The sequence below is a fragment of the Barbus barbus genome (genome assembly GCF_936440315.1).
Source record: "Barbus barbus genome assembly, chromosome: 7".
Taxonomy (NCBI): Eukaryota; Metazoa; Chordata; class Actinopteri; order Cypriniformes; family Cyprinidae; genus Barbus; species Barbus barbus.
The window spans coordinates 6,116,879-6,144,351 of NC_136735.1; the positions used below are offsets into that span (position 1 = coordinate 6,116,879).

At 38.5% G+C, this 27,473-nt stretch overlaps 3 protein-coding genes across 3 annotated transcripts in view; all 3 read left to right on the forward strand.

The window, feature by feature from the left end:
• Nucleotides 1-51: 51 nt before the first annotated feature.
• Nucleotides 52-5,934, forward strand: fam161a (FAM161 centrosomal protein A; the record flags this gene model as incomplete). The annotated part of the gene is given in 8 exon segments (XM_079420935.1): nt 52-195; nt 977-1,239; nt 1,803-3,044; nt 4,178-4,286; nt 4,288-4,346; nt 4,696-4,795; nt 4,953-5,110; nt 5,272-5,934. Coding segments are annotated over 8 exon segments (2,406 nt in total). The 3' UTR covers nt 5,603-5,934.
• A 580-nt stretch (nt 5,935-6,514) lies between these two features.
• Nucleotides 6,515-23,263, forward strand: LOC306872188 (exportin-1-like). The gene is made up of 24 exons (XM_079420653.1): nt 6,515-7,348; nt 7,917-8,046; nt 8,157-8,258; nt 8,386-8,458; nt 8,622-8,683; nt 9,305-9,349; nt 9,445-9,626; nt 9,733-9,781; nt 10,745-10,864; nt 11,123-11,251; nt 13,947-14,105; nt 14,186-14,383; nt 14,468-14,606; nt 14,688-14,869; nt 15,449-15,605; nt 15,730-16,028; nt 18,131-18,314; nt 18,392-18,498; nt 18,592-18,786; nt 19,648-19,816; nt 20,010-20,144; nt 20,857-21,016; nt 21,109-21,205; nt 22,341-23,263. The coding sequence occupies exons 2-24, from the start codon at nt 7,921-7,923 to the stop codon at nt 22,485-22,487; spliced, it is 3,216 nt and encodes a 1,071-aa protein (XP_079276779.1). The 5' UTR covers nt 6,515-7,348; nt 7,917-7,920; the 3' UTR covers nt 22,488-23,263.
• A 2,250-nt stretch (nt 23,264-25,513) lies between these two features.
• usp34 (ubiquitin specific peptidase 34) overlaps nt 25,514-27,473 on the forward strand; it is a 47,942-nt gene continuing 45,982 nt past the window's right edge. Inside the window, exon 1 of the mRNA XM_079421137.1 lies at nt 25,514-25,840. Within this exon, the coding sequence (XP_079277263.1) occupies nt 25,798-25,840 (43 nt within the window). The 5' untranslated portion in view covers nt 25,514-25,797. The remainder of the gene's footprint in view (nt 25,841-27,473) is intronic.

Sequence of the window (27,473 nt, forward strand, 5' to 3'; positions counted from 1 at the left end):
TTCATTAATTTGAATGTAATAGTTAACTTAGTAGTCTGGAGAGAGAAGGTTATGAAGAAGTCTCACCGCACTAATGTCCTGGTGATGTCCTGTCTGAGGACGCCGGTGGATCCGCACACTAAAGTCCCGTTAGCTCAGTATGAGAGGGAGCGGTCGCTGCCCGCGCTCACGGACAACAGGCACTATGAGAAAGAGGTGACAAAAGCTAATAAACTGCGTTTACTATCGATAAAACTTTCAAGAGAAAGTCCTTTTTAAGATTACTAATAGTTTTGCACTTTTGCATGCCACTAGGCGTATTACAAAGAGAAAAAAACTAATTTTCAGTCAATATCTTTGACAATGTACGTTGTTTGGGCTTAAACATGATTTTAAAAATACAATAGTTGTGTAATACACTAGAGGTGGTTAAACAGCTCACTAATGATGATGATGAAGAGAAAGGATTAACCTATTAAACTGTTATGGCCTAACATGATGAAAAGTTCAGTAAGCATGCTATCCTAATCGTGAAGTAAATCAATAGGCTTCTGTGGTTGTGGTTATGATTTGCAGTTACTTAGGTATGCTAAATATAACTAAATTACCCTAAAAAGTTCAAATTATTCAGAAATTTGCAAAACGTACAATACATGTAATAAAGTGTTGGTTTCATGTCGACTGCGGTGAAGAACACAATCTGCCATCTGGCCTTAAAGCTGACAGACCTGCAGATTAACAGCTTACACACAGAGAGACTCATCTTGTTACACACACGACTACAGACCGCACACAACTGTTTTCCAGACAGAAATTTCACAAAAAGGTGTGTGACATGAAAACATTTGTGTTTACTCCTTGATTTCACCATATAAACACTGTTTTTTTGGTCAATCAAAGCATCAAAATCTTAAAGAATTGTACTGATTAAGTATCTTAACCTATGATATGGATTACAGTGAAAGGATCATTGTTTTCATTGTGTGTATCTTCATAGATAGAGTACGACTCTGGATCTGAGCTGGTGACTGATGACCCTCCTGCTAAAGACAGCAATGCACTGCTGATCAAAGACTACCGCGTGATGGGCGATCACATCGATCTCAGGGAGTTCTACTTCTCAAACCAAGAGTACTACCGTAAACTAGAGCAGCTGAAGAAGGCTCATCTCCAAACGATGGCCGAACTCGAACTCATGTATCGCAAGAAACTGGACCTCAAGGGGGTGAGCCCTGTGGACAACACTGATCGGACAAATCTGTGAGTTTATACATAACCTCAAACAAACTTTTTGTTTTTTGCTTTTATAAACTGAAATAGTATGCACTACTGTTCAAAGGTTTGAGAAAGAAGTCTCTTATTTTCACTAATATTGTGAAATATTATTACAATTCAAAATAACTGTTTTCTTTCAAAATGCAATTTATTCCTTTGATGGCAAAGCTGAATTTTCAGCATCGTTACTACAGTTTTCGGTATCATGTGATCCTTCAAAAATCATTCTAATATGCTGATTTGCTGCTCAAGAAGCATTTCTGATCATTATCGTCAATGTTGTGCTACTTCATATTTATTTGTGGAAACTGTGATACATTTTTTCAGGATTCTTTGAATAGAAAGTTCAAAAGAAGGGCATTTGTTTAAAATATAAATATTTGTGACATTACAAATTTCTTTATTCAATGTAATGCATCCTTGCTAAATAAAAGTATTAATTTTTTCATCTTACTGACCCCAAACATATGAACAAGTGTATAGTGCAGAACATTCCTTAAATTTAAATGGGAATGAAAAGATTATTAACATTATTTTATGTTAAATAGTTCCCCACAAGGAAGGAGTCCAGTGATAACCAGCAATCTGAAAAAAGCCCGGTCTGCTCTGGAGCTGCGGCGAACTTCAGATCTTTCTGACCTGTCTGATGAAGAGTGCAATGCTGACAATGGCAACACCGAGAAAGGCCTTCAAATCTCGCCCAAAGAGCACATCAAGAACATGTGGCAGGACTTCAGCGTGCATAAGCTTTCTCCACCTCAATCGCACCCGTTTTCATCCTCACTGCAGAGCTTGCCTGCTGACTGCCAGGCTGCTAGCAAACTCAAGAGTAGAACCAAGGGTCAACGGCTAAAAAAACACAAGCAAATGGTAGACGAGGGTTGCCATCTGAGAGTAACAATCCCCAAGCCTTTCCAGATGACAATTCGTGAGGCAGAACGCCGCAAGAAGGGCATAAAATCACGTTCGGAGATGGAACAAGAGAACGCGGATCTCCGACGCCAGGTGGAGGAGCTCACCGAGTGCCAGAGGAAGTTCCGCGCCAGTCCGGCGCCTGCGCATGTGCACCTGCCGCTGTACGAGGAGCTGCAGGAGCGTGACGAGGAGCACCGGCGGCTTCATCGTCTCCACACCTCGCAAAGACCCTTCGGCTTCCTGGAGCGCGAACGGCTGAAGAGAGAGCATAAGGAGGCCAAGCTCCGCGAGCAAATGCTCAAACATGACCGAGAGGAAGAGGAGAGGAGGAAATGCCCCTTCAAGGCCAAACCCGTCCCACGGGCGGTGAAGGAGGCCGCGTCAGGCGAGCAGCAGAAGGAAGAAGAGCTCTACAGGGCCATCAAGATGCAAATGCGGGCGAAAGAGTTGCTTCACAGCGCGTCCATGCCTCCTAGCATGCTTGCGCGGCAGCTTAGCGAGAAAGAGATGCACAAAGCCACCCAGGAAGAAGAGCAAACACATAGACCCAAGATCAACGGCGAAGTTCCAGACTTCGACGGCAGCTACAGGAGGTTTCAGAAGCAGCTGGCGAAGTGCAAAGAAGTGCGGCCCGTGACAGCGTGCGAACCCTTCCAGCTGCGCACGGCTACTATCACCTCGCACAAAGAGCGCATCATGGCGGATATCGAGGCAGAGATAAAGAGCCCAAGACCGTCACGCTGGCCATTCATGACCCCTCCTGCTCTCTCGCCCAGAACGCCCTCGTCATCCCTTTGCTCCTCTCTGTCTGGAAGCCAGGAGTGCTTGTCTGCTAAAATCACAGATGCAGCCAAGAAACGGCATGAAGCTGTGAGGTAACTGTGATGCCCAGCCCAACCCTCACCCTTCTAGAACTTTCCGAGTGAAGTCCTGTGTCTTCAACTTTTTGGAATTGCAAAGCAGGAATGTGACTTTCCCTGCCAGTGTGTCTCCCATTCATAACTCCAGCAACAGGAGAGGACCTCACTGGGAATGTTGTCGATGCCCCTGAATCCTCTTGCTGCCTTCAAGTCCTCATTGGAGGTTCATACTTACGAGTTCAATAATTAATTCAAGATATTTCAGTCAAAATGAAATGGAAGTGTTAAGTAAATTCATATTTCTCCTATTCACTTCCTTACAAAGAAGGTTTTTAGCTCTAACACAAAGGCTGAATTAAAAATAGTATACTACACTCCAAAATAGTTTCCAAAAGGGAGTTTTCGCAGTGATGCCATAGAAGAACCATTTTTGGTAAAAGAGCTATTTTTTCTTAGCATGAAGAACAAAACTTTTTCCTCACTTTAAAGAACCATTTTGTGTAATGGAAATGTTCCATGGATTCTTAATGGAATAAAAAATGGCAAAAAAAGTAATTTTTTAAGAGTTTAGCTTAATAATCTTACTAAAGTGTGCAACAGTTGGGTTCCAGAAATAAAAATGACATTCATTTTCTCTATAGGGCACGAGTGCCTAGTCCTGGTCCTTGAGGACCAGCGTCCTGCAGAGTTTAGCTCAAACTTGGCCTAACAAAATAGCAAACTGGTAAGGGTAGTATGCTATTCTGAGTTCAGCCAACACGCAGAGCAAATGTAAAATGAAAAAAAAAGGTAAAATGTCACTTCATAATCCAGATAAATGCTTAGTATTTCCTAGCAAGCCTTAGTGCTGTCCATCAAAAGTCTACAAAATGTGTACAAACTAAACTGTAAAGTGAACATTTGCAATAAAAATTTGCTCTTACACTTTAACTGACACCTTCAACTTGAAAATTTGGCACTCAAAAAGTGAACGAGTTTCCCATTTTGGTGGCACTGACGTGTGTATATTAAAATATGTGACATGACTTGAAGGCAGCACCTGTCCATTGTGCCAAAACCCTGTCCCTGCTGGCTTACCGTAGTATCATCCCATTAGTGGAGTCCCTTCATAAAGTTCAGTTCTGACCGCTCTTTACCCCTATGAGTAGAAAAGTTCTCGAGCAGAGAAAGCAGGCAGAAGAAGAGGATGAGAAATGGAAGGAGAAGCAAAAACAGAGAGTGAAGACACTACAAAAAGTGATCACAAAGCGAGCCCAAGGCGAACGACCCACACGTGACCCTGGCCACAACATGCCCGTCCAAACTAAAAGAGTTCAGGTAAAACAATTAAGCTTTTATAAGATCTTCGTTTTCCTCAAACAACACTTTTAAAAGTAAAGGTTCTTAATCGGAATTGATGGTTCGGGGACATCCATGGAACCTTACCATTCCACAAAAAGGTTCTTAGATTCTAAAAATATCCTTCACAAAAAATCACAGAAAGGTTGTATTCCTATGAAAACTCCCTTTTAGAACCTTTATTTTTAGAAGTGCATGAGTTTTTATAAACATTGGAGATATTTTCATATTCAGATGTAGATTGCTTGCATATAATATCGATCTGTCGATCTATCTGTCTATATAATTATTATTATAAATGCTCATATACATGTGCACATGGGAACAGGAAACAAGATCTTCAGAGACAAAGAGAGTACCGGGAGGAGATGAGAGAAATCCAGGAAAGAGTGAAGGGAAGACCTCTGTTACTGGAACAGGTAGCACAGGTGAGTTTTATTATTTTATTTTATTTTAGCATTTAAAAAATATATATATTTTATGTTATTTTTACTCAGAAAAAGATTCCTTTTAGGAAAAGAGAGGACATGGGTCTCTACTAGAAATGTTGATGGTGATGATAATGCAAAGCTCTCTCTTTCTCAGATGAATGCTAAGAGAGCAGCAGAAAAGCTCTACTCTGCCACTTTGCATGGATGTGGTCTGAGTGAATCCTTTATCAGCAGTAAAGCTCCTAAAGGCTTGAAACACAGACAGACTCCAAGCCCCGCCCACTCTGGCAGCCAAACCCCACCCACATACAGGTATAAAAGTCATTAGGCCTCTATTCTGTCATACATTTTAAAGACATTTTAGAAGTGTATTAAAAGAAACACTTCTTCCAAAAATGAAAATACTGCTAATTTTGCACATTTGAAACCATTTTTGCAGCGTCTCTGTGTTGTTTTCATTCATTCTTTTATAGTAAAAACAGGAATGAAGATAATGAGGAACTTCCAGACCTGCAGGATTCTCTTCTCGATAACTATGCAGATGATTATGAGGAGTATGACCACGACATTGAGGCAGAACACATGGACAGAGATGAGGACGACAGGCATAGTGAATGTCATGACACTGATGAGGAAAAGGGCAACTCATATCATGACAAACTGGATTTTGATGATGATGATGATGAACAGGATAAGCGTTATAAAGATGATGACATTATCAGTAAGCACAGCCAGAGCAGCAGGGGTAGTGAAAGTAAAAACAGTCATCATAGCGACAGGAGCAGAACAGATAGTATTAATTAGGTGACAAAGAAAAACGGGAAGTTCAGAAAAGTGATCAAAAGGTTTATTCTGCATATTTAAGCTCACCTTGATAGTTCACCCAAAAATGAAAATTCTGCCATCATTTACTGCTGAAAACAAAAGAAGACATTTAGAAGAATGTCGATAACCAAACAGTTTCTGGTCCCCATTGACTTATTATGGAAGTATCATATTATGGAAGTCATTGGGGGTAAATAAATGAATTTTCATTTTTGGGTGACCTACCCCTTTAAGAACATGTCAGATCGCATTTCATCATAAAACATAAATAAATAATACAGAGCACTGAGAATTACATAATAAATCAATACAAATAAAGGGGGAAATAGATAAATAATAAAAGTAAAAAAAATGATATAAAGTATATGGGAATTTTGAGGGGAAATGTGCTGAATTATCAAAAAATAAAATAATAATAATGCTGCAATGCAACTGGTCATAATAGGCATAAAAATTTATTTATGCAAAGTATAATTTCCTTTTTTAAAATGTTTAATTTGAAGCAAAATGTGACCTGGACATGTTTACATGGCATTCACTCAATATACAGTAACGGATGTAGTATATATATATATATATATATATATATGGAAATAAATGCCTGTCCACTATCATATGTTTAACACAGGGCCACCAAAAACACAATATTATGTAATATTTTACAAATTAAATGTGTGTGTGTATATGCAATGAGAGAAAAAAAAATAACTTAAAATGTGAAAATAAACTTTATTATTGCAATTTTATTGTTTATCACTTCTTTTTATACTGCGTGAATATAAATACGAGCATATAAAACATTTTACACATGAGCCACAGCCTAGAAATACACATCATGGCCAGTTACTGTTTGTACATCACAGACAACATCTCAGTAATTTTCCATGCTCCACGCGGTCCAGCCCACAACACGCACACGCTGCGATGCAAAACCCGCCTCATGCATGAGACCGAGGGCAAAAGACGCGCTGGGCGGGGTCAATCCTGACTGACGGCGGCTCTACCCAATCACATGCGTGCACCGCTTCCGCGTCGCTATCTCTGACCAATCAGCTGCAGCGGAGGGCGTGGCCGCAGTCCGAATTTTACGCGGCGCTACGGCGTGAAAACTAAACCGAGATGGAATACGCCAGTCTGAACCGGTTTCAACCGGTCTTGCGTGTGATGCATGAGACCATAGAGGAGCAGGGTCACAGTCTCTCGCAGATATCTGCTTTCAAAACAACGGTTTTTCTGCAGTAGACAAAAGAATAAACTAACGATTGCTTTGATGCTGTTGTTATAAAACGGAATGAGTAGTTAAAGCGAGCGGTAAACCGTCATACAGAGAGACAGATGAACTAACACGAGCTGCTGACTGAAAGAGGACCTGGACTCAATTACTGAAGAAAATAATTAAAAATAGCACCGCCATTGTGTGTTTTGGGGGGTTTTCACGTATCTTTTGTTTCGCACTATAGTGTGTTTGGCTATACATTGAGGTAACCAGCTAGTTAGCATTTGAAGTGAATTTGCTAGATGCTCAGATTTCATTTTTAATACACACGCTATCCGTGTAAAATGAGATAAATACTCTAGGCATTTTTTTTACCTCAACGTCTTGATCTTGTTTTGACGCGACGCACGTTTCCAGGACGCTTAACGTTAAGCTAGTTGCTGATTCCTAAACAACGTTAGCATTGTTGTTTTTGTTTTTTCCGCGAGAAGGAGTTTTGGTTAAAACAGGTAAGTTAAAGATTGTTCTTGAGGTGTTTGGTGAAGCGGTTATCTCTTATAAATATTTTCTACTACGATAAGCGACTTGAATGAAGTGCTAGTTTGCTGACACACTGCTAGTGTTAAACAGAAAGCAAAACGCGTTTTGTTCCTCGTCGCTGCCCGTAGCTGCAAGGCGCTCAACTAGAATTCATGTGGGCTGCTCTAAAAAAGCTTGATCGGTGTATATGAAGATCTGTTGAATGAAATGCGTGTTTACTCTGTATTTTTCTAGCTGTAGAAGGAACACACACTTAATGTGTTAAACTGCCACGTTAGCCCTTTTTAGAAGCGTTTATCTAGTAATACTAGCTGTTGTAATGGTGAACTCTGTCATTATAGGTTGTATTTAAGCGCAACTGCATGTTTTGTGGACTAAAGTGCACCCACGTGGTTTGAGCCATTGGTTTTGGTGTCTGACTTTTAGCATCAGAGATCATTCTGGTTAAACCACTAGTAAACTGTTAGGATGAATGGTCACATGAGTGTCACTATTGCTGTTTGATAACTAAAAGATGTTGTCCGTCTTGTCTTACAGCTCTATGCCGGCAGACATGACCATGTTGGCGGATCACACAGCACGGCAGTTGCTGGACTTCAGTCAAAAGCTAGACATCAACCTGCTGGACAATGTTGTCAACTCCATGTACTATGATGTGGGATCTCAGGTATGAGTCGATTTGCGAAATCCAAGACCATTCTGAAGTTTTGATCGCACTCAAATTGTTATTTGGTGTTTTAGTGCATCAAATGTGGTTTTCGTTGTGATTTATTTTAGCAAAGACTTGCACAAGAAGTTCTCACCAACCTGAAGGACCACCCAGATGCCTGGACCAGAGTGGACACCATACTGGAGTTCTCGCAGAACATGAAGACAAAGGTATGTTAACATTTAATGTGTTTCCACATTTAGCCAGTGTATAGAGTCCTGCAACTAAATGCCAACCGGGAGCATTTATTCTGCATCGTTAAACTGATGTTTACACTCTTTGATGTTTGTATTGCAGTACTATGCTCTTCAGATACTGGAGACCGTGATCAAAACGCGCTGGAAGATTCTTCCTCGAAACCAGTGTGATGGTGAGGGATTGTTTGACTTCAGTCTGAACATTAGCACACACTGACCTTGGTGTTCATGGAAGATTTATTGTACACCTCCACATTGTATAACCCTGCTGTCATGTGAAATCCTGATGACTCTCTAAGAAATGCACAAATAACTGACATCTCTCTCTGTCCACAGGAATTAAAAAGTATGTCGTTGGGCTGATTATCAAGACTTCCTCTGATCCCAACAGCGTAGAGGTATATATAAAAAAAAAAAGCTTCAGATGTTTAGTGTTATTTTTACAATTTGTACCATTTAAATGATTTTAAATTAGATTTTATTTTCATTTTTTTTTTTTTCATTTTAAAATTTTAGTTAATGTTTTGCTGTTTTTAACTTGGGTAAACTATTTGTTTTAGTTATTACTTAAAACAAAAAATAGATGTTGCGATGGTAATTATTAACTGAAATGAGTTTAGATTTTTACAATTTGTTTTGTCTTATTTGGTTTTGCTAAGTGTTTATTTTATTGAAATGAATTTCAATCAGTTAGTTACAACTAAAACTATTAAAAACATTTTCTTTAATTGAAGTAAAATAAACATGAAAAAATTATTTGTTTTAGTATTTTTTTTATTTTATTAGCATTTTTTTAAATGTCTACATTTTTCTAATGTACTTTATTTTATTTCTCTTAATGTTGATTTATATTTTCATTTTATATATATATATATAATATTATTTAGCATTCAGTAATTTTTTTTTAGTTAACATTAACCCTGATTAGTACCAAAAACCAAACCCTGATTAGTACTAAAAAATAGTACTAGTCATTTAACTGAATGCATCCGTGTTGATTTGTATTTGTACTCTTATAGAAGGAAGGGGTTTACATAGCAAAGCTCAACATGATCCTGGTGCAGGTAAGTGTGTTTTCAGGAAAATCTATAGTCATGATATTGTGAGAGTGAAGGGCTCATGGATTTATTGCTGGTGATGTCTCTCTGTTTGTGTGTAGATTCTGAAGCAGGAGTGGCCGAAGCATTGGCCCACGTTCATCAGTGACATTGTGGGAGCGAGTCGCACCAGCGAGAGCCTGTGTCAGAACAACATGATCATCCTGAAGCTCCTCAGTGAGGAGGTGTTTGACTTCTCCAGCGGGCAGATGACTCAGGTCAAAGCCAAACACCTGAAGGACAGGTAAACATGACCTGGAACACGTGACAGTTGCAGACTTTGCAGGGTGTGATTGGCAAAATAATTTTGGTGATATTTGCTCAACCTTTCCCTTTTTTTTTTTTTGCAGTATGTGCAATGAATTTTCCCAAATCTTCCAGCTGTGCCAGTTTGTCATGGTATGTTGCAGGCATATTATTACAGCGTTAGTGTTTTTTGTTTTAAGTATTGAAGGTATAGTTCACTCAGAAGTTTAAATTTGCTGAAAATGTACTTAAAGAGAGAGTTCACCCAAAAAATTGATGTTTATCTGCTTACCCCAAGGGGATCCAAGATGTTGGTGACTTTATTTATTCAGTAGAACACAAACAAAGATTTTTAACGTTGCAGTCTGTCAGTCATATAATGGTAGTCAATGGGACTCACGGCTTTGAGAGAAAAAAAAACATACACAGGCAAAACCAAATTAAACCCTGCGACTCGTGACGATACATTCAGGTCTAAAAACACAAGACGATCGGTCTGTGCAAGAAACTGAACAGTATTTATATAGTTTTTTTTACCCTCTGATCCGCCGCACGGTCCAATTGTCCTGAGAACCGGCGCGTCGTCTTCTTGCTTTGCGGCAGATCGCAGACTTATATGTGCAATACCACCACCTATCTGTCAAATGGACCTTTGGACCTATCTTCAATCTCAATTAGGAGTGTCAATGGGCCATTTTCTCTCAAAGCCGTGAGTCCCATTGACTGCCATTATATGACTGACATACTGCAATGGTTTGAGTTAAAAATCTTCTTTTGTGTTCTACTGAAGAAACAAAGTCACCTACATCTTGGATGCCATTTGGGTAAGCAGATAAACATCAAATTTTCATTTTTGGGTGGACTATCCCTTTAATGTCAAGCCATCCAAGATGTAGATGAGTTTGTTTGTGCATGGGAACAGATTTGGAGAAATGTATAATTACATCACTTGCTCAGCAGTGGATCCTCTGCAGTGAATGGGTGCCATCAGAATGAGAGTCCAAACAGCTGATTAAAACATCACAATAATCCACAATTTTCACCTTTGGGTGAACTATTTCTTTGTGCAATTCACTTTATTCACGCCTCTCACTGACTTGATGCTTTGTACATCAGGAAAATTCCCAGAATGCCCCTCTTGTCCAAGCCACATTGGAGACCCTCCTTCGTTTCCTGAACTGGATTCCACTTGGCTACATATTTGAGACCAAACTCATCAGCACGCTGGTGTACAAGGTAACATGACTCGAGGTCTCTAATCGGAGCTCATTTGACTACCGTCAATCCTCTCACAAAGGCGCACTGTCATTGGTTCAGCTTGCCATTGCGTAAGAAAGAGAGGAAAATCATTGGAGCACTGGCTGTTCTTATTGACTCTCTGCTCAAAGCTTTGTGTCCGAGCTGGTGCTCCAACATTTATAGCCTTTCACTTAGTAAAAAAAATCACTGAGTGTTCCAGAAAGTTTATCATTTGTGTTTTGATTTATTCCACAGTTTCTGAATGTTCCGATGTTCCGGAACGTCACTCTGAAGTGTCTGACGGAGATCGCAGGTGTCAGTGTCAGTCAGTACGAGGAGCAGTTTGTCACTCTGTTCACTCTCACCATGACGCAACTCAAACAGGTACACACATGCACGCGCACAAACTGTTTTCTTTTCTTGTTTTTTTTTTTTTTATTGAATACTTTTATTCAGCAAGAACACATTAAGCTGATCAAATTTGATCATAAAGACATTTAGAATGTTACAAAAGATTTCCATTTCAAATAAAGGCTGTTCTTTTGAACTTTCTGGTCTTCAAAGAATCCTGAAATTAAATATCATAGTTTTACACAAAAAGTGTTTTAGACTTAATAATAGGAAATTTTACTTGAGCAGCAAATCAGCATATTAGAGAGTATGACACTGAAGACTGGAGTAATGATGCTGAAAATTCAGCTTTGATCACAGGAATTATGTTTTAAAATTTTACTATACAAATATATTACAGTACAAAAAGGATATTTTAAGCCGTAATCATATTTCACATTACTTTATTTACTGTATTTTTGATAAAAAAATGCAACCTTGTTGAACATAAGATACTTTCAGAAATATAAAAAAAAACAACTGAAGGCTAGTGTGACCATATTACGATATATGTTTGGATGTAGAGATGCAACGATTATAGATTTAATTTTTTTCACACGGCCCCTCCTCCTCATACTTGACACACACTCGGGTTAAAGACACCAATAGGAACGAGCGCACATGATGGTGATGATGAATGAAATGAAATGCGCTGTGTTTTCTGCCAACTGGCAGCCAGGGGTGCCGAAATACAACTGGGTAAACTGGCAGTGGGCGGGTTTCACAAACCAACCCTCTGGGCCGTAACGCACATTTTCTAAGGAGAATAACTGACTGTAGCATTGTTTTTCAGATAATGTTCAGATAAAGTATGTTAACTTGGCATGTTTCTTAAATATCTGCAAACATATTATGGTATGTTTATTAGTGCTGTCAATCGATTAAAAAAATTAACTAATTAATCACACATTTTTCTAAAATTAATCGTGATTAATCACGCTTAACCCCACCTAACATTCAAGTTTTTAAATAAACAATCTTCAAATGTACAATGTACAAACAACATAAAGACAGTATATTTTTAATATTTCTTTAATGATATCTTTTTTATGATTGAAGGCCAGCATCACTGATATCAATACTACTGATGTCTCTATAAAAAAATAATTTTGGCCCCCTGAATATTTAACCATTGACTGTAGCCATTCAGCATTACAGTATAATTGAGAGCTATCAATTTTAACATTTATTAGACTTAACGTCTAATTTAAGTGAACTTAAAACAATCTTCACATGAACCCATTATAATAAATGACATATTTAGCTAGCTGTGCCCTTCAGCAGAAATATACAGAAAATGAATACTAACACTAAATTCTAAATTAAATATAGATGAACCCCTTAAAACTATAAAAGTTATTGATTTGGTCTTTTTTCTTTTGTTCTTGGATTAATAGACATCACAGCAGCTGGTTATTAACTTATTTGCCTGCTATTGCTTTAAAAGCTGCTGCTGCTGAAGGTGATGGGGATCTGACATGCATCTTATTTTCTCACAAATCTCTTTACATTTTCTGACTCACTTCAGGTCTGAAAGTCTCAACTAATGAGCGGATGAGTTGAATTGGGTGTTTTAGATGAGGGAGACAGTGCTAGGGTGCCTCAGGACAGTTTTTAAAACCATTTCAGAGACATGTACTTAAATGTGACGCATATATAACATAGGCTATTGCATGCATGCACACAGTTTAAGTCAGCTTTAATCGCCTTTTTGGTAACTTCATGCCTTAACTGACGGCATAACTACGAATGCCTTAACTGACGGCATAACTACGACATTGCATGCACGTAGTTTCTTTCGCTGTATGATATGAAATGATATAGGCTACAGCGCGCACCGGCACCTTTGTGCGTGTATTTGAAGAGTGCGCGCTACGAGCACAGTATCTTTTACGCGCTTGTTTGACTCGCGTCTGGCGTGGAGGCGACGTATAGAGCACGTGTCTGAAACTTCTCCCGTTTGATGTGGTCATAAAGACATTCTGCATCTAAATAAACGCAATCCTTTGCAAGAAAAAAGAGACAGAGGCAGCAGTTGCGAATGAGGTGGCCAACCCTAGCCCCGCCCCTGCGTTATTTTGCGTTAATATTTTTAACGCGTTAATCTGAAAATAATTAATAGCATGCGTTAACGCGCTAATTTTGACACCACTAATGTTTATGCTTTAGTAGAGTCAAGAACTTACATAAAGCACTTTTAATAATCTTTATGATAATTCATATGATTTTTACATGTGGTCTGAGAAAGTCATGTCTATTATTTTGGTTTGTGAGATTGGAGATCGCGCTGCACACATATACAAACATTCAGGAGGACACAAACTTCTTGAGAATGCTGCCCCGCGACTTTTATTAATAAAACAGATTAAATAGCCTTGAGAGACGCACAGACGCAGGTAGGCTAATTCACACAACAACTGTCACCTCTCTCTCGATTCTGCCCGCTTCAGATCAGAATGCTGAGCTAACGCCATAGCTTCGCGTCAGGTGGTTCTTGCCTTCACGTCGTGCATTAAAATCTTAGTGTACAGCTAGCCGTGCATTATCCCTTATGTATTCGCTCTTTAGCAGCATTTTTTTTACTGCAATATTTAAATGACACCCTGGTCATTCTTGGTGTACCCAAAATGGTCCCACACTATCGACAAGCTCTGGTGGAAATAAAGCTTTGCCCTCATTTGCTCAACAGATGCTGCCTCTGAACACAAATATCCGTCTGGCATATTCAAATGGGAGAGACGATGAGCAGAACTTCATCCAGAACCTCAGTCTGTTTCTCTGCACCTTCCTCAAAGAGCACGGACAATTGATAGAGAAGAGACTGAACCTCAGAGAAACGCTCATGGAGGTACACACACAGTTAAATCTAGAGTAATAGACAGTAAAGTCACACACAATCTCCTAATTGTTTGACTCCCATGTGTTCAGGCTCTGCATTATATGCTGCTGGTGTCTGAGGTGGAGGAGACGGAGATCTTTAAGATCTGTCTGGAGTACTGGAACCATCTGGCCGCTGAGCTCTACAGAGAGAGTCCCTTCTCTACCTCCACCTCTCCGCTGCTCTCAACCAGCCAGCACTTCGACGTGCCACCCCGCAGACACCTCTACCTGCCTGTGCTCTCTAAGGTCAGTTAGCCGAGCTGTACAGCAGCTCTGCCTCAAAATATTGGTAGCTGGAGAAAAACTGACTGTGTTCTTGACCCGTCTCAGGTGCGTCTGCTGATGGTGAGTCGCATGGCCAAACCGGAGGAGGTTCTGGTGGTGGAGAACGATCAGGGCGAGGTGGTGAGAGAATTCATGAAGGACACAGACTCCATCAACCTTTACAAGAACATGAGAGAGACTCTGGGTAATTACTATGGGCTGTTCTCTAACTGAGGTGAAAAAGTTGATGGAGAAAACTCGATAATGATATGTTTCTCCTGTCCAGTCTACTTGACTCATCTGGACTATGCGGATACGGAGCGGATCATGACAGAGAAGCTTCATAACCAGGTGAACGGTACCGAGTGGTCCTGGAGGAACCTGAACACGCTGTGCTGGGCCATCGGCTCCATCAGTGGGGCCATGCATGAAGAGGATGAGAAGAGATTCCTCGTCACCGTCATTAAGGTGTTTATTCATGCATTTGTTATTGCCCATCAGGAAATGTTGTGAAAACGATTGTTCAAGTGCAACTGAAATCTTTGCTGTTGCATGCTATAACACTAAATATACAGTGTATGCTACTGTTTTTTTAAATAACAAATGTATTCCTTTCATTCAGCAAGAATGCATTCAGTTGATCGAAAGTTACAGTGAAGATTCCTTCAATGTTTCAAAAGATTTCTATTTCAAGTAAATGCATAGAGTAAAATTTATCAAAGAATATACAAAAAAATATTAAGAGAGGTTTTCATTATTGATAATTGAAGAAACATTGATAATTCAATGTTTCTTGAGCAGCAGATCAGCATATTAGAATGAGTTCTGAAGGATCATGTGACACTGAAGACTGGAGGAGTGATGCTGAGAATTCAGCTTAGATCACAAGAATAAACTACATTTTACAACAGAAAACAAATTTTAATACTTTTTTACAATATCACTGTTTTACTGTATTTTAATCAAATAAAAATGCAGCCTTTGTCTGCAGAAGAGACTTTTCAAAAACATTAAAAGTCCAACACTAAATTTCTGTTTCTGTCTCAGGACTTGCTGGGTCTGTGTGAACAGAAAAGAGGGAAAGATAACAAGGCCATCATTGCCTCCAACATCATGTACATCGTTGGCCAGTACCCACGATTCCTCAGGGCCCACTGGAAGTTCCTCAAGACTGTCGTCAACAAGCTGTTTGAGTTCATGCACGGTGAGGAACAGATTGTTTGAGTTCAAGAGTTCATGAATTTTTTTTATTTTTTTTGTGGCTAATCATCTTATAAGGGTGTATATTAACTGGAAAGTCTCTCTCTCTCTCTCTCTCTCTCTCTCAGAGACCCATGACGGTGTGCAGGACATGGCCTGTGACACCTTCATTAAGATCGCTCAGAAGTGCAGGAGGCATTTTGTGCAGGTTCAGGTGGGGGAGGTGATGCCCTTTATCGATGAGATCCTCAACAACATCAACACCATCATCTGTGACCTGCAGCCGCAGCAAGTACACACGTTCTACGAGGCTGTGGGCTACATGATCGGAGCACAGACAGACCAGGCCGTCCAGGAGCGACTGATCGAGAAATACATGCTCCTCCCCAACCAGGTGTGGGACAGCATCATCCAGCAGGCCACCAAGGTGAGAACCAGTGTAGTTTTTGTATTATTTAGTTACTGTTATAGTTTATTAATAAATTGAATTGTTATTTAGAATGATATTTTCCATTTTTGTTGTATTCATTTGTGTTCCAGTTTTTGTTTGATTAATTTAGTTTATCTTTTTTTTTTATGCTTTTCCATGTCTATCTAGTTATTATATTTTATTATATATAAACGCACACACACAGTGCTGGTCAAAATGATGACAACACTAGTATTTTCACCAGCTAAAAATGGTTTTAAGTCAGTTATTTCTACCTTTTGCTGTATCATTTCTAGGGATGCATCGATCTGATACTCAGGATCGGTATTGACGATACGGTCATTTTCTGCGGATCAGGTATCGGTCAGACGAGACCTATCCAAATCCGATATTTTAGTCCTACACTTATTCACTTTTTAATTGTAAATAAAAATGTTTCACTAGGTTTTATCAAATTATTGTGCACCCATGATTTTTCTAGAGTATCTTTTGCTGTATTATAAACCAAGGTTATAATAGGATTTTTGTCATAATTATGAATATATATTTTTTTCATTTGTTATTAATTTTTTTTTATAAAAACTGCGCTGGTATCAGATTGGATCGGTATCGGCAGATACTCAATTTTTTCAGAACCGATCCGATCCTGAAAATTCTGTGTCGTTGCATCCTTAATCTCTTCCAAACATTAATTTTTGCATCAATTGTAATAATCCAGTGAGATTTTGGATCTTGGAGACATTGCCACAGTTCTTCTGGACTTAAGCCTGGCTCACACTGTGCGATTTTGGCCACGATTTGGTCATCTGAGACAAATTTTGAAAATCCTAAAAGATTCCTATAATCCTAGGCTAAAATCGGTTGTCTAGATCGCTGGTTTGACATGTTCACCGACAGCCGATTAATGGCCGTTGCGATCAATTTTTTCCTCCGATTAAATTCTGGCAGTGTCAGAAGATTTCAGACACTTTCCTGCAGTGTGACATCTCCTACGACGACCGTGACAGTCAAACCAAGAACCAATAGGAGCACTGAACTTGATGACGCAATTAGCGCGACAACTTCAAACCATTCATTATTTGTAAAAACAATATATGTACAAAGTAAAGTTTACTTAAAGTTTATTTATTAAGGGGCAGGATGTTTAAACTCCAATAACAAAATTAGCTCAAGTTCGCTCTGTAGAACTGGAAGTCCATAAAGTCCTCTTTTGCCCAGCCATGACTTTTTTTTTTTTTTTTTTTTTTTTTTTTTTTTTTATAACATCAAGGCATGTAACTAATAAAACTAACGCCTACACGTTGCTGTTGTTTGCTAGCTACCATTATAGCGAGAGAACGCAGGTCACGTATTGATGACGTAAAACTCCGGACAAGTCTTCTTGAGTACGTCCGTTTTTTATCGCGTCTTGACTGTCGTACAGTCTGACATTAAGACAACTGAGATCCTACAGTCTGACATGGGGATCATGTTCGTACAGTGTGACAAGCAGCAATCGCAAAAGACTATTAAAAATCGCACCGTGTGAGCCCGGCTGTAGTCTGTCTCAATTTGTTCTGTTTCTTCATGTGATTCCAGACAGACTGGATGATGATGATGATGATGATCAGATCTCTGTGTGGAGCAAACAAAAATCTCACTGGATTATTACAATTAATGGCAAAATAAATTTTTGGAAATGTAAACTGATATTTCCCATTGACACACTACAGTAAAAGAGAAATAACTGACTTAAAACCGTTTTACACATAAAACCATCAAGTTAAACTGAATAAAAATGAGAAATGTTTTCTTGACAACTATCGGAATTGAAATAAGTTAAACTTTTTTTTTTTTTTTTTTCGAAGTTAAAATGTATTTTAATTAACTTATGGTTTTAGTTGTCATTTTAGTTGACAATAGCCCTTCATGAAACAAGTAATTCATCCAGCTTCTCTTTTGTAATAAGATACATTTTAATACTTGAACTTTCCAAATGAAAACCAAAAGAGGTCGTATAATAGAAAACGGTTTTTCTTTTTTTTAATGTTAAATTATAACGACAAAGATTGATACAATAACACCTGAACTCAAAGCACATGATGTTTCTCTTCAATCAGAACGTGGACATCCTGAAGGACCCAGAGACGGTGCGTCAGCTAGGCAGCATCCTGAAGACCAATGTGAGGGCGTGTAAAGCTGTGGGTCACCCATTCGTCCTGCAGCTGGGCCGCATTTACCTGGACATGCTCAACGTCTACAAGTGCCTGAGCGAGAACATCTCTTCTGCCATCCAGAGCAACGGTGAGACATGGAGCACATGACCCAGCAACTGGCATGTAATAACGGCTTGTGGTAAACTCTTTTGTCTCCCCCTGCAGGTGAGATGGTGACCAAGCAGCCACTGATACGGAGCATGCGGACGGTGAAGAGAGAGACGCTAAAGCTCATCTCCGGATGGGTTAGCCGCTCCAACGACCCACAGATGGTTAGTTCTGACGTTCCTGGATCAGTCTGCGCTCGTGACAAAACAATGAGTCTGGTTTGACAGCAGTACAAAGCATTGTTGTTGTCTCTTCAGGTTGGAGAGAACTTCGTTCCACCTTTGCTCGAGGCGGTTCTCATCGACTACCAAAGGAACGTTCCAGCTGCTCGAGAACCAGAAGTGCTCAGCACTATGGCAACCATCGTCAACAAGCTGGGCGCTCACATAACAGGAGAGATCCCCAAAATATTCGATGCTGTGTTTGAATGCACCCTCGACATGATCAACAAGGTTAGTCCATCCTGTCTGTCAGTGCAACGGTTTCGTTTCATATCTTCAGTTGTTTCTTCTGGATCAAACCAGTAAATGTCTAGAGGAGAGTACACACTATGCAGGGCTGAGCAATTAATCAAGATAGAACCAAATCCGAGACACTGAACCAGTGTTTTCAGTGTCTCAAGGCGTCTTGGCTCACAGTAAATGCTTCACATGAATTCATAAGTTGCTTATAATGTGAATTTGGGAACGTAAGGTGCATAGTCTCAACAAAATGAGAAGCACAGTCTCAACAAAAGAGTTTTTACATTTGGACAGTTTTGCCTAACTAAAAGCTAAATTGTTCAATGTTTGAAAATGAAGAGATATATAAATATTAGTATCGCAATTTAACAGGTGTACTGTAAAATGACAGCAATAAATATTTTTTAATATTTTGGTTTTATAGTGAAATGGCATTGCATTAGTAATATTTCTTACTTTATTTAGTAATAAACTTCCTAATAACAGTATTTTTCCCCTACTGTTACAATATTAATATTTCTTATTTTTCTTAGTTATAACCTTAGTAACCTTACTATTAGTAGTAGTAATAGTATATTTTTAAGTACATTTTTATTTTACATTGACAGAATTATTACAATAGTAAAATATCTTTTAAAATATTTTTTATTTAAACTTAGTAAATTATTATTATTAATATCACACATTCTCTATTGGCTGAATTGTGCAGCCCTACAAAGAAAGATGACAATCTGGAACTTTTCTTAATTTTTCTCTTTTCTTTCTTTCCTTCCTTCCTTCCTTTCTTTCTTTCCTTCTTTCCTACCAAATCGTGCAGGCCTTGTTTAATGCTCTTTGTTTTGCCTCTGTCAGAACTTTGAGGAGTTTCCCGAGCACAGGACACATTTCTTCTACCTGCTGCAAGCCGTCAACTCCCAGTGTTTCCCAGCATTCCTGTCCATCCCACCAGCACAGTTCAAACTGGTTCTGGACTCCATCATCTGGGCCTTCAAACACACCATGAGGAATGTGGCCGACACAGGTGAGCGGAGAGAACAAATAAACACACTTCTTTGTGTGAATGCAAAAGGATTTGATTTTACAAATTGTGGTGTTCAGAAATACAATTCTTGATAGCCAAGCATCTGTGGCCTGTGTTTGTGTTTTTGCACAGTATGTTTCACATAGTCACATAGCCAAATGAAAACGCTGACTTTGTGTTTGTGTGTCTCCAGGGCTTCAGATCCTGTACACGATGCTGCAAAACATCGCACAGGAAGAGGGAGCAGCTCAGAGCTTCTATCAGACCTACTTCTGCGACATACTGCAGCACATTTTCTCCGTTGTCACGGATACGTCTCATACTGCTGGTCAGTTGCTAGGCAGAGAAAGAGTGACATGTTTTCAGCATAACTAATGGAGCTGTTATTTTGAACAAAACTGCTTCACATCAGTCACGCAGTGAATCTCACAAACACTGCTGATCAGGTCATTTTCCACCTGAAATGCGAAATCTAAAGAAAATAGGGTCACACTTTATATTAGGTGGCATTAACTACTATGTACTTATTTTTTGATGCAAGTACAATGCACTTTATTGTATTGCAAAACATTTCTGCTGCTATTAAGGTGGGATATGGGTAAGGTTAGGGACAGGTTTTGTGGTATGGGTAGGTTTAAGGGTGGATTAAGGAGTAAGGGATGGGTCAACAGAGTAATTATAAAATGTAATTAATTACAGATGTAACTACATGTAGATATTTAAAAAAATATAAGTACAATGTAAATACATGTATGTACACAATAAGTGCATTGTATCAAATTATTAATTTAAATGTAAGTACACAGTAGTTAAGGCCACCTAATATAAAGTGGGCCCAAAAATATTTTTTATTTTTTATTTTTTTTATAGCTATCATTATTGTTGCATGCATTTCTTTCACTCTCATTTAAGTATGACATTTAAATAGTTAATTTATACTGAGTTAAACGTAAAACATTTGAATGCAGTAATAATATTGCAGATTACTCCGATGAAGTCAGTGTGTGTTTGATGGCTGTTCTGTGGTTTGTGCCGGGCAGGTCTGACGATGCACGCCTCTATCCTCGCCTACATGTTTAACCTGGTGGAAGAGGGTAAAATCAGCGTCACTCTGAACGCAGGCTCCACGAGCAACAATCAAGGCTACGTGCAGGAGTATGTGGCCAATCTGCTGAAGACGGCCTTCCCACATCTGCAAGAGTAAGAGCAGCCTCAAGTGTGAGGATTGTGTTTCCAGTGTTTCGTCGGTGTCATGTTCATGTTAATGTTGGGTTTTTGTTGTTGTTTTTCAGTGCCCAGGTGAAGGTGTTTGTCACGGGTCTGTTCAGCTTGAATCAGGACATTCCTGCCTTTAAAGAGCACCTAAGGGACTTCCTGGTCCAGATCAAGGCATGTCACTTTCTTCCAGCTAGATTTTGACTTCCCCTTTCTCTAGTCATAGACCAATGCCAGCTAGCCAAAATTTCAACAATATGAATGGGTACACATATGAGCAGGGTTGAAAATTCACTTTATGCCAATAGCCACAGTGTTTGTTAAATACCTAGCTCAATTTATAGTAGTAAAAGTGATGATAATAGTATTTTAATATTTGAATTTATTTATAATTGACTTTTAATGATTATTAGTTACATAGTAATATTAATAATTAAAGTGCTCTGTTATGCATAATAAAAAATGTTATGCATATTAGAATTTTATTGTTACTGACATTTATTAATAGTCATAATGAATTAAAAACATATAATTATTCTAGTAGTAATTATATTTTTATTGTTTATGAAACCAATATTTATATATTGGTAGTTAATATTAATAATTCAAATGCTTTTATTATAGAATATTGTTAATGGTATTTTAATCAGTTATTAATAGTAATAAAATGCTCAGTTGTATAATAAATTAATAACAATTTATTGTGCATATTGTCATTTTAATAAGTATTGATGTTGATTACATATTAGTTAATATATTCAAAATGCTATTATTATGACTAAATCATTAGAAGCAAAATGCGCTGTGTAATAAATTAATAACTATTTGTTATTGTGCATAATGTCGTTTTAATAATGTTAATTACATTAATCAAAAGGCGATTATTGTTATTACTAATTAAATATTAATCATTAATAGTAATAAAATACTCAGCTATTGATAATACATTATTAATACTAATACATAATTGTTATTGTGCATGTTTTGATTTATAATGACATTAATGTTATGCTGGTTGTTCATTAGTAGTAGTAGTATATAAACAATCTTGTGGCATTCACATAGTTTCTGCCCTTTCAAATCGATATGGATCTGTTTTTAATTCTGGATAACATTCCCAACTCTAGCCAGTGCTGATTATAAATGGATATATTGTTACAGTCTAACATTAACAAATGCTTTTATGTAAAGCTGCTTTCAAAAACACATAATGTGAAACACACTGTACAAATAAGCGTGACTTGACTTGACACAGCGTTGGAGTTGTTCCAGTGGGCCGTTCATAATCACGGTCATTGTGTGTTTGCAGGAGTTTGCGGGCGAGGACTCCACAGATCTTTTCCTGGAGGAGAGGGAAGCGGCTCTGCGTCAGGCTCAGGAGGAGAAACACAAGCTCCAGATGTCTGTCCCAGGAATCCTCAACCCTCACGAGCTCCCAGAGGAAATGTGTGAATGAGCACCTGTACAGTTTCACACTCATGAAGGAAGAGTGTGCGTGTGTGTATAGGGAAGTAGCAGTCAAATGAGGACAAATAGGAAAACCGATCCAGATGTTGGTTGTTTGTCGACCAAATCCATGCCAATATGTAAATTAAAGACATGTCTGTTATTAGTCCCAAACCCTTTGGTTTTACATAACAGAGCATTTTATATGAAAGAAACGGTCCATCTCTCGTATATCAATTTACTGTATATGCTTCAATGTTTCTGTTCGGTATGTTTGCTTTCCTGTTTTGAAGCACATTAATAATCATTTTAATGTTTTCTCAGCCTCATCTGTTTGTGAATATGTAATATACAGTATGGCAGGCCAGGAAGACGGACAGTTACTGCGCAGGAAGAGATTTTGAGCTGTGCGGCTGTGTGGCACGTGAACCACAACAAGTGAATGTGGCTGTTGAGGATCAGTCCTGATGCTGTTCCTACTTTCTTTATTGGGGGTTTGTGTGCGTTTATATATATATTTTCATTTAATTGCAGTATATGAGAGAGACTGAAGTCTTTTTCATGCTATCAACCCGCTGAGTAATTTTTCTTTTTTTTTGGGCATAGGGTTGTCATTCAAATGAAAGGGTTTGTTCATATCCTATTTGTAAAGCTGTGTATTAGTACTATGGAAACAAAGTTGGTTATTTTTACAAAGCATTGTGTGTGTGTTTTCATTGAGCTTGAAGAACTTGATTACTTTGATAAAAATACATTAAAGTTTTCTGTAAATACATAGCAAACTTTAAATGATTTTGTCTGAATTTGCTACTATGACACTTTACTATTTTACTAGAGTATCTCATTAATATTGGTAGAGTAATAAAATTTAAAATAAAATTAATTTAAGAATATTATATAAATTAAGTGCGTGTATACAGGTACATCTAAAAAAATTCGAATATCATGAAAAAGGTCTATTTTTTTTTTATTTTTTTTGTCAGTCATTTCAGAAAGTGAGACCCATATATTATATAGATTCATTACACACAGAGTGAAATATTTCAAGCCTTTATTTCTTATAAGTTTGATTATGGCTTACAGATAATGAAAACCCAAAATTCAATGTCTCAGAAAATTAGAATATTACATAAGATCAATAGAAAAGGATATTTTAAACAGAAATGCCAGGCTTCTGAAAAGTATGTTCATTTCTATGCACTCAATACTTGGTTGGGCCTCTTTTTGCATTAATTACTGCATCAATGCGGCGTGGTATGGAGGCAGTCAACCTGTGGCACTGCTGAGGTTGTATGGAAGCCCAGGTTGCTTTGATAGCGGCCTTCAGGTCATCTGAAGTGTTGGGTCTGGTGTCTCTCATCTTCCTCTTGACAATACCCCAGATTCTCTATGGGGTTCAGGTCAGGCGAGTTTGCTGGCCAATCAAGCACAGTAACACCATGGTCATTGAACCAGCTTTTGGTACCAGGCAGTGTGGGCAGGTGCCAAGTCCTGCTGGAAAATGAAATCAGCATCTCCATAAAGCTAGTCAGCAGAAGGAAGCATGAAGGGCTTTAAAATTTCCTGGTAGATGGCTGCGTGGTCCAGTTCTTTTTCTCCACAGCCCAGGTAAGACGCTTCTGATGTTGTCTCTGGTTCAGAAGTGGCTTGGTAGCCCTTTTCCTGAAGACGTCTGAGCGTGGTGACTCTTGATGCACTGACTCCAGCTTCAGTCCACTCCTTGTGAAGCTCTCACAAGTGTTTGAATCAGCTTTGCTTGACAGTATTTTCAAGCTTGCGGTCATTCCTGTTGCTTGTGCACCTTTTCCTACCCAAATTCTTCCTTCCAGTCAACTTTGCATTTAATATGCTTTGATACAGCACTCTGTGAACAGCCACCCCTTTCAGTAATGACCCTCTGTGACTTACTCTCTTTGTGGAGGGTGTCAATGTTCATCTTCTGGATCATTGCCAAGTCAGCAGTCTTCTCCATTATTGTGGTTTCAAAGAACAAGAGATACCCTGAATTTATACTGTAGGGATGGACATTAAATGAAACTCAAATGTAAATATTCTAATATCTTGAGATACTGATTTTTGGCTTTCATCAGCTGTAAGCTCTAATCATCAAAAAACATTTTTTTTTAATGTTTTACTTTACATGCAATAAATCTAAAATATATGAAAGTTTCACTTTTTGAAATACCTTACAAGAAAAAATGAACTTTTTCACGACATTATAATTTATTGAGATGCACCTGCATATCTCCGACCCATAACTATCATATACTTAATTACAGGATAAACGGGATTAATGTTGGTAATACAGTACAGATGTGTGACCCTGGACCACAACACCAGTCTTAAGTCGCTGGGGTATATTTGTAGCAATATCCAAAAATACATTGTATGAGTCAAAATGATCAATTTTTCTTTTATGCCAAAAATCATTAGGATATCAAGTAAAGATCATGTTCCATGAAGATATTTTGTAAATTTCAAAACTTAATATTTGATTAGTCCTATGCATTGCTAAAGACTTAATTTGGACAACTTTATAGGCGATTATTTTTTTTGCACCCTCTGATTCCAGATTTTCAAATAGTTGTATCTCAGCCAAATTTTGTCCAATCCTAACAAACCATACATCAATGGAAAGCGTATTTATTCAGCTTTCAATTCAGATTATGTATAAATCTCAATTTCAAAAACTTGACCCTTATGACTGGTTTTGTGGTCCAGGGTCACATAGAAATTAAAACCACACGTACACGTGCTCGAATGCGAGAAATCGCGAGATTTCCGAAGAATGGCCGAAAGGGCCGGAAGCAGGCGTAACGAAAACAGCCGATGTGTAACAAACGGACGCCCCTCCCTCTCTCTCTCCGCCAGTTTTCCGAAAAGGGCCGAACGACTTGCAAGACGACTCGGCGGAAACAGCCGACGTCTCGCACAACGTTACCCGCTTGCCTCCGAGCGATCGCGAATATTCCCGGAAAATCCCGAACATTTCCGAAGTTGCCCGACGGAAACAACCGAAGTGTAACTCCCGTCCCTGTTCATCATGGCTGCCGTATGTGCTAGTCTGCACAGTAACGCTCTGCTCGGAGACTGAATCTCCGCTCCTTTAGTGCCTCACATTTACTGTCTCCACCCTCGACATTTCGGCAAACAATCCCGCTTGCATGAGCCCAAACCTCCCTGGTTGTGTTGTCTCATAATAACGAGCCTTCATCAAGCATTTCGTCGGGCCTTAAACACCCCCTTAAAAAGACAGAGAGAAAAACAGGCAACATTTTATTTCTCCAATGGTCTGAATACACTTTCCGCCTTTATGAACCATGTGTGAGAACTGCGCCGAGCTGCTGGAGGTGCTCAATGAGAGTAAGTCAACAACATTTGATTGTTTTTTTTGCCTGTTTGTTGTGTTTCTGTAGTTGTTTGCAGCAAGTTGTTAGCATGACTGACCGAGCATGCGGCTAGCTACCTCGATTCAGCGCAGATTTTCGTGTTTAATATATAATCTTTTACACTTTTTGTCAACGTATGCATTTAAAAGAGCGCTCAAGCACCTTTTGGCTGTCATTATTTCTCTTTTGTTTGATTTTGATATCTGACCATCAGCTTGGAGGCTGATGGGAAGTTGGACTGACATTAGCATTAGCCCAAGCAGAAGTGTTTTTGACATTGTCATCCTTCAAAATGCACACAGATCAGCATCTGATCAGCCAACTCGATCCATACTGCAGTGTAAATCTGCTCGAGCAGGTGATTTATGAGGGCTCATGCGATCTGACGGTCGGGATGTGAGTTTTTAGCTGTCTTTGGCCCTCTGATGGCTGCTGGGCAGGAATCAGACAGTATTTGTGTGCTTTGTTGGATGGAGAGAGTGTGATGTGGATTAATGCGCTTTCTTTGCTTCAGCACTGATGTCTTGCAAGATGGTAATACCATGGCACTTTGATATGTACCATTGTAGTGAAGGATTGCTGTGGCTTTTGCATGAAACTTGAAAAAACTACTGTGATATATGTCAAAAGCATCACATCACTATGGGAAAGTCCAAAAAACGTGGTGCTCTGCTGGTACAGCTATGATGTTAGACACTATTATGATGGTATTTTGAAGAATTACTGTCTGTGATAAAGATTCAAATATATTACCATGATAAAATCCCCCCCAATAAAACCACAATACTCTGCTGGTACAGTAATAATGCCAGATGTACTTTGGTATATGCCAATGTACTGAAGGATTACCATAGCATGTGCATGATACTTTAAACAATACCATGAAATTACTGTGGTGCATATCAAAAACTTTAGGATCAGATAATATTGTTGTGCTTCTGAATGATTGTCATGTTGATATATCTAGTACTCTGGAGAATGCAGCTGAATTACGATGATGATTCACTAAAAACATGATATTGCCATGTTGCCATATTATAAAAACACTATACTACATGTCAGAAAATGTGGCATTACCACGGTAAAGTCCTAAAAACATGGTACTGTGGTGATACAATGTCAGGTGGTACTTTAATATGTACTGAATGATTGCCACACTGATATACCACACTATTAGGTATAATCATATCTTGTTTTTTCTACATTATCATAGTAATATTTCATGTTACCATATTATGAAACAACAATATGATAGTACATGTTAAAGTCATTTAAGGCATTTAAAAAAAAAAACATACTTTGGTGGAAAAGTTATGATGGTAGGTGGAATTTTGATATATATTATGGTAATGAATGATTGCAACATTGATAGGCCTATGCCATGGTTTTAGATATTATTCCAAGGAATACAGCTGAATTACCATGATAATGTAAAAAAGCCTATGATATTACTGTTACCATATTATATAATCACTATTGCATGTACCATATAATAACCAAAATGCATGGTATTAGTGTAGTAACCTCAAAAAAACATAGCCTAATCATACCATGAGGTTTTAACTTTGCTTATAAGTCATCATCTTATATTGATCATCTTATTGCCG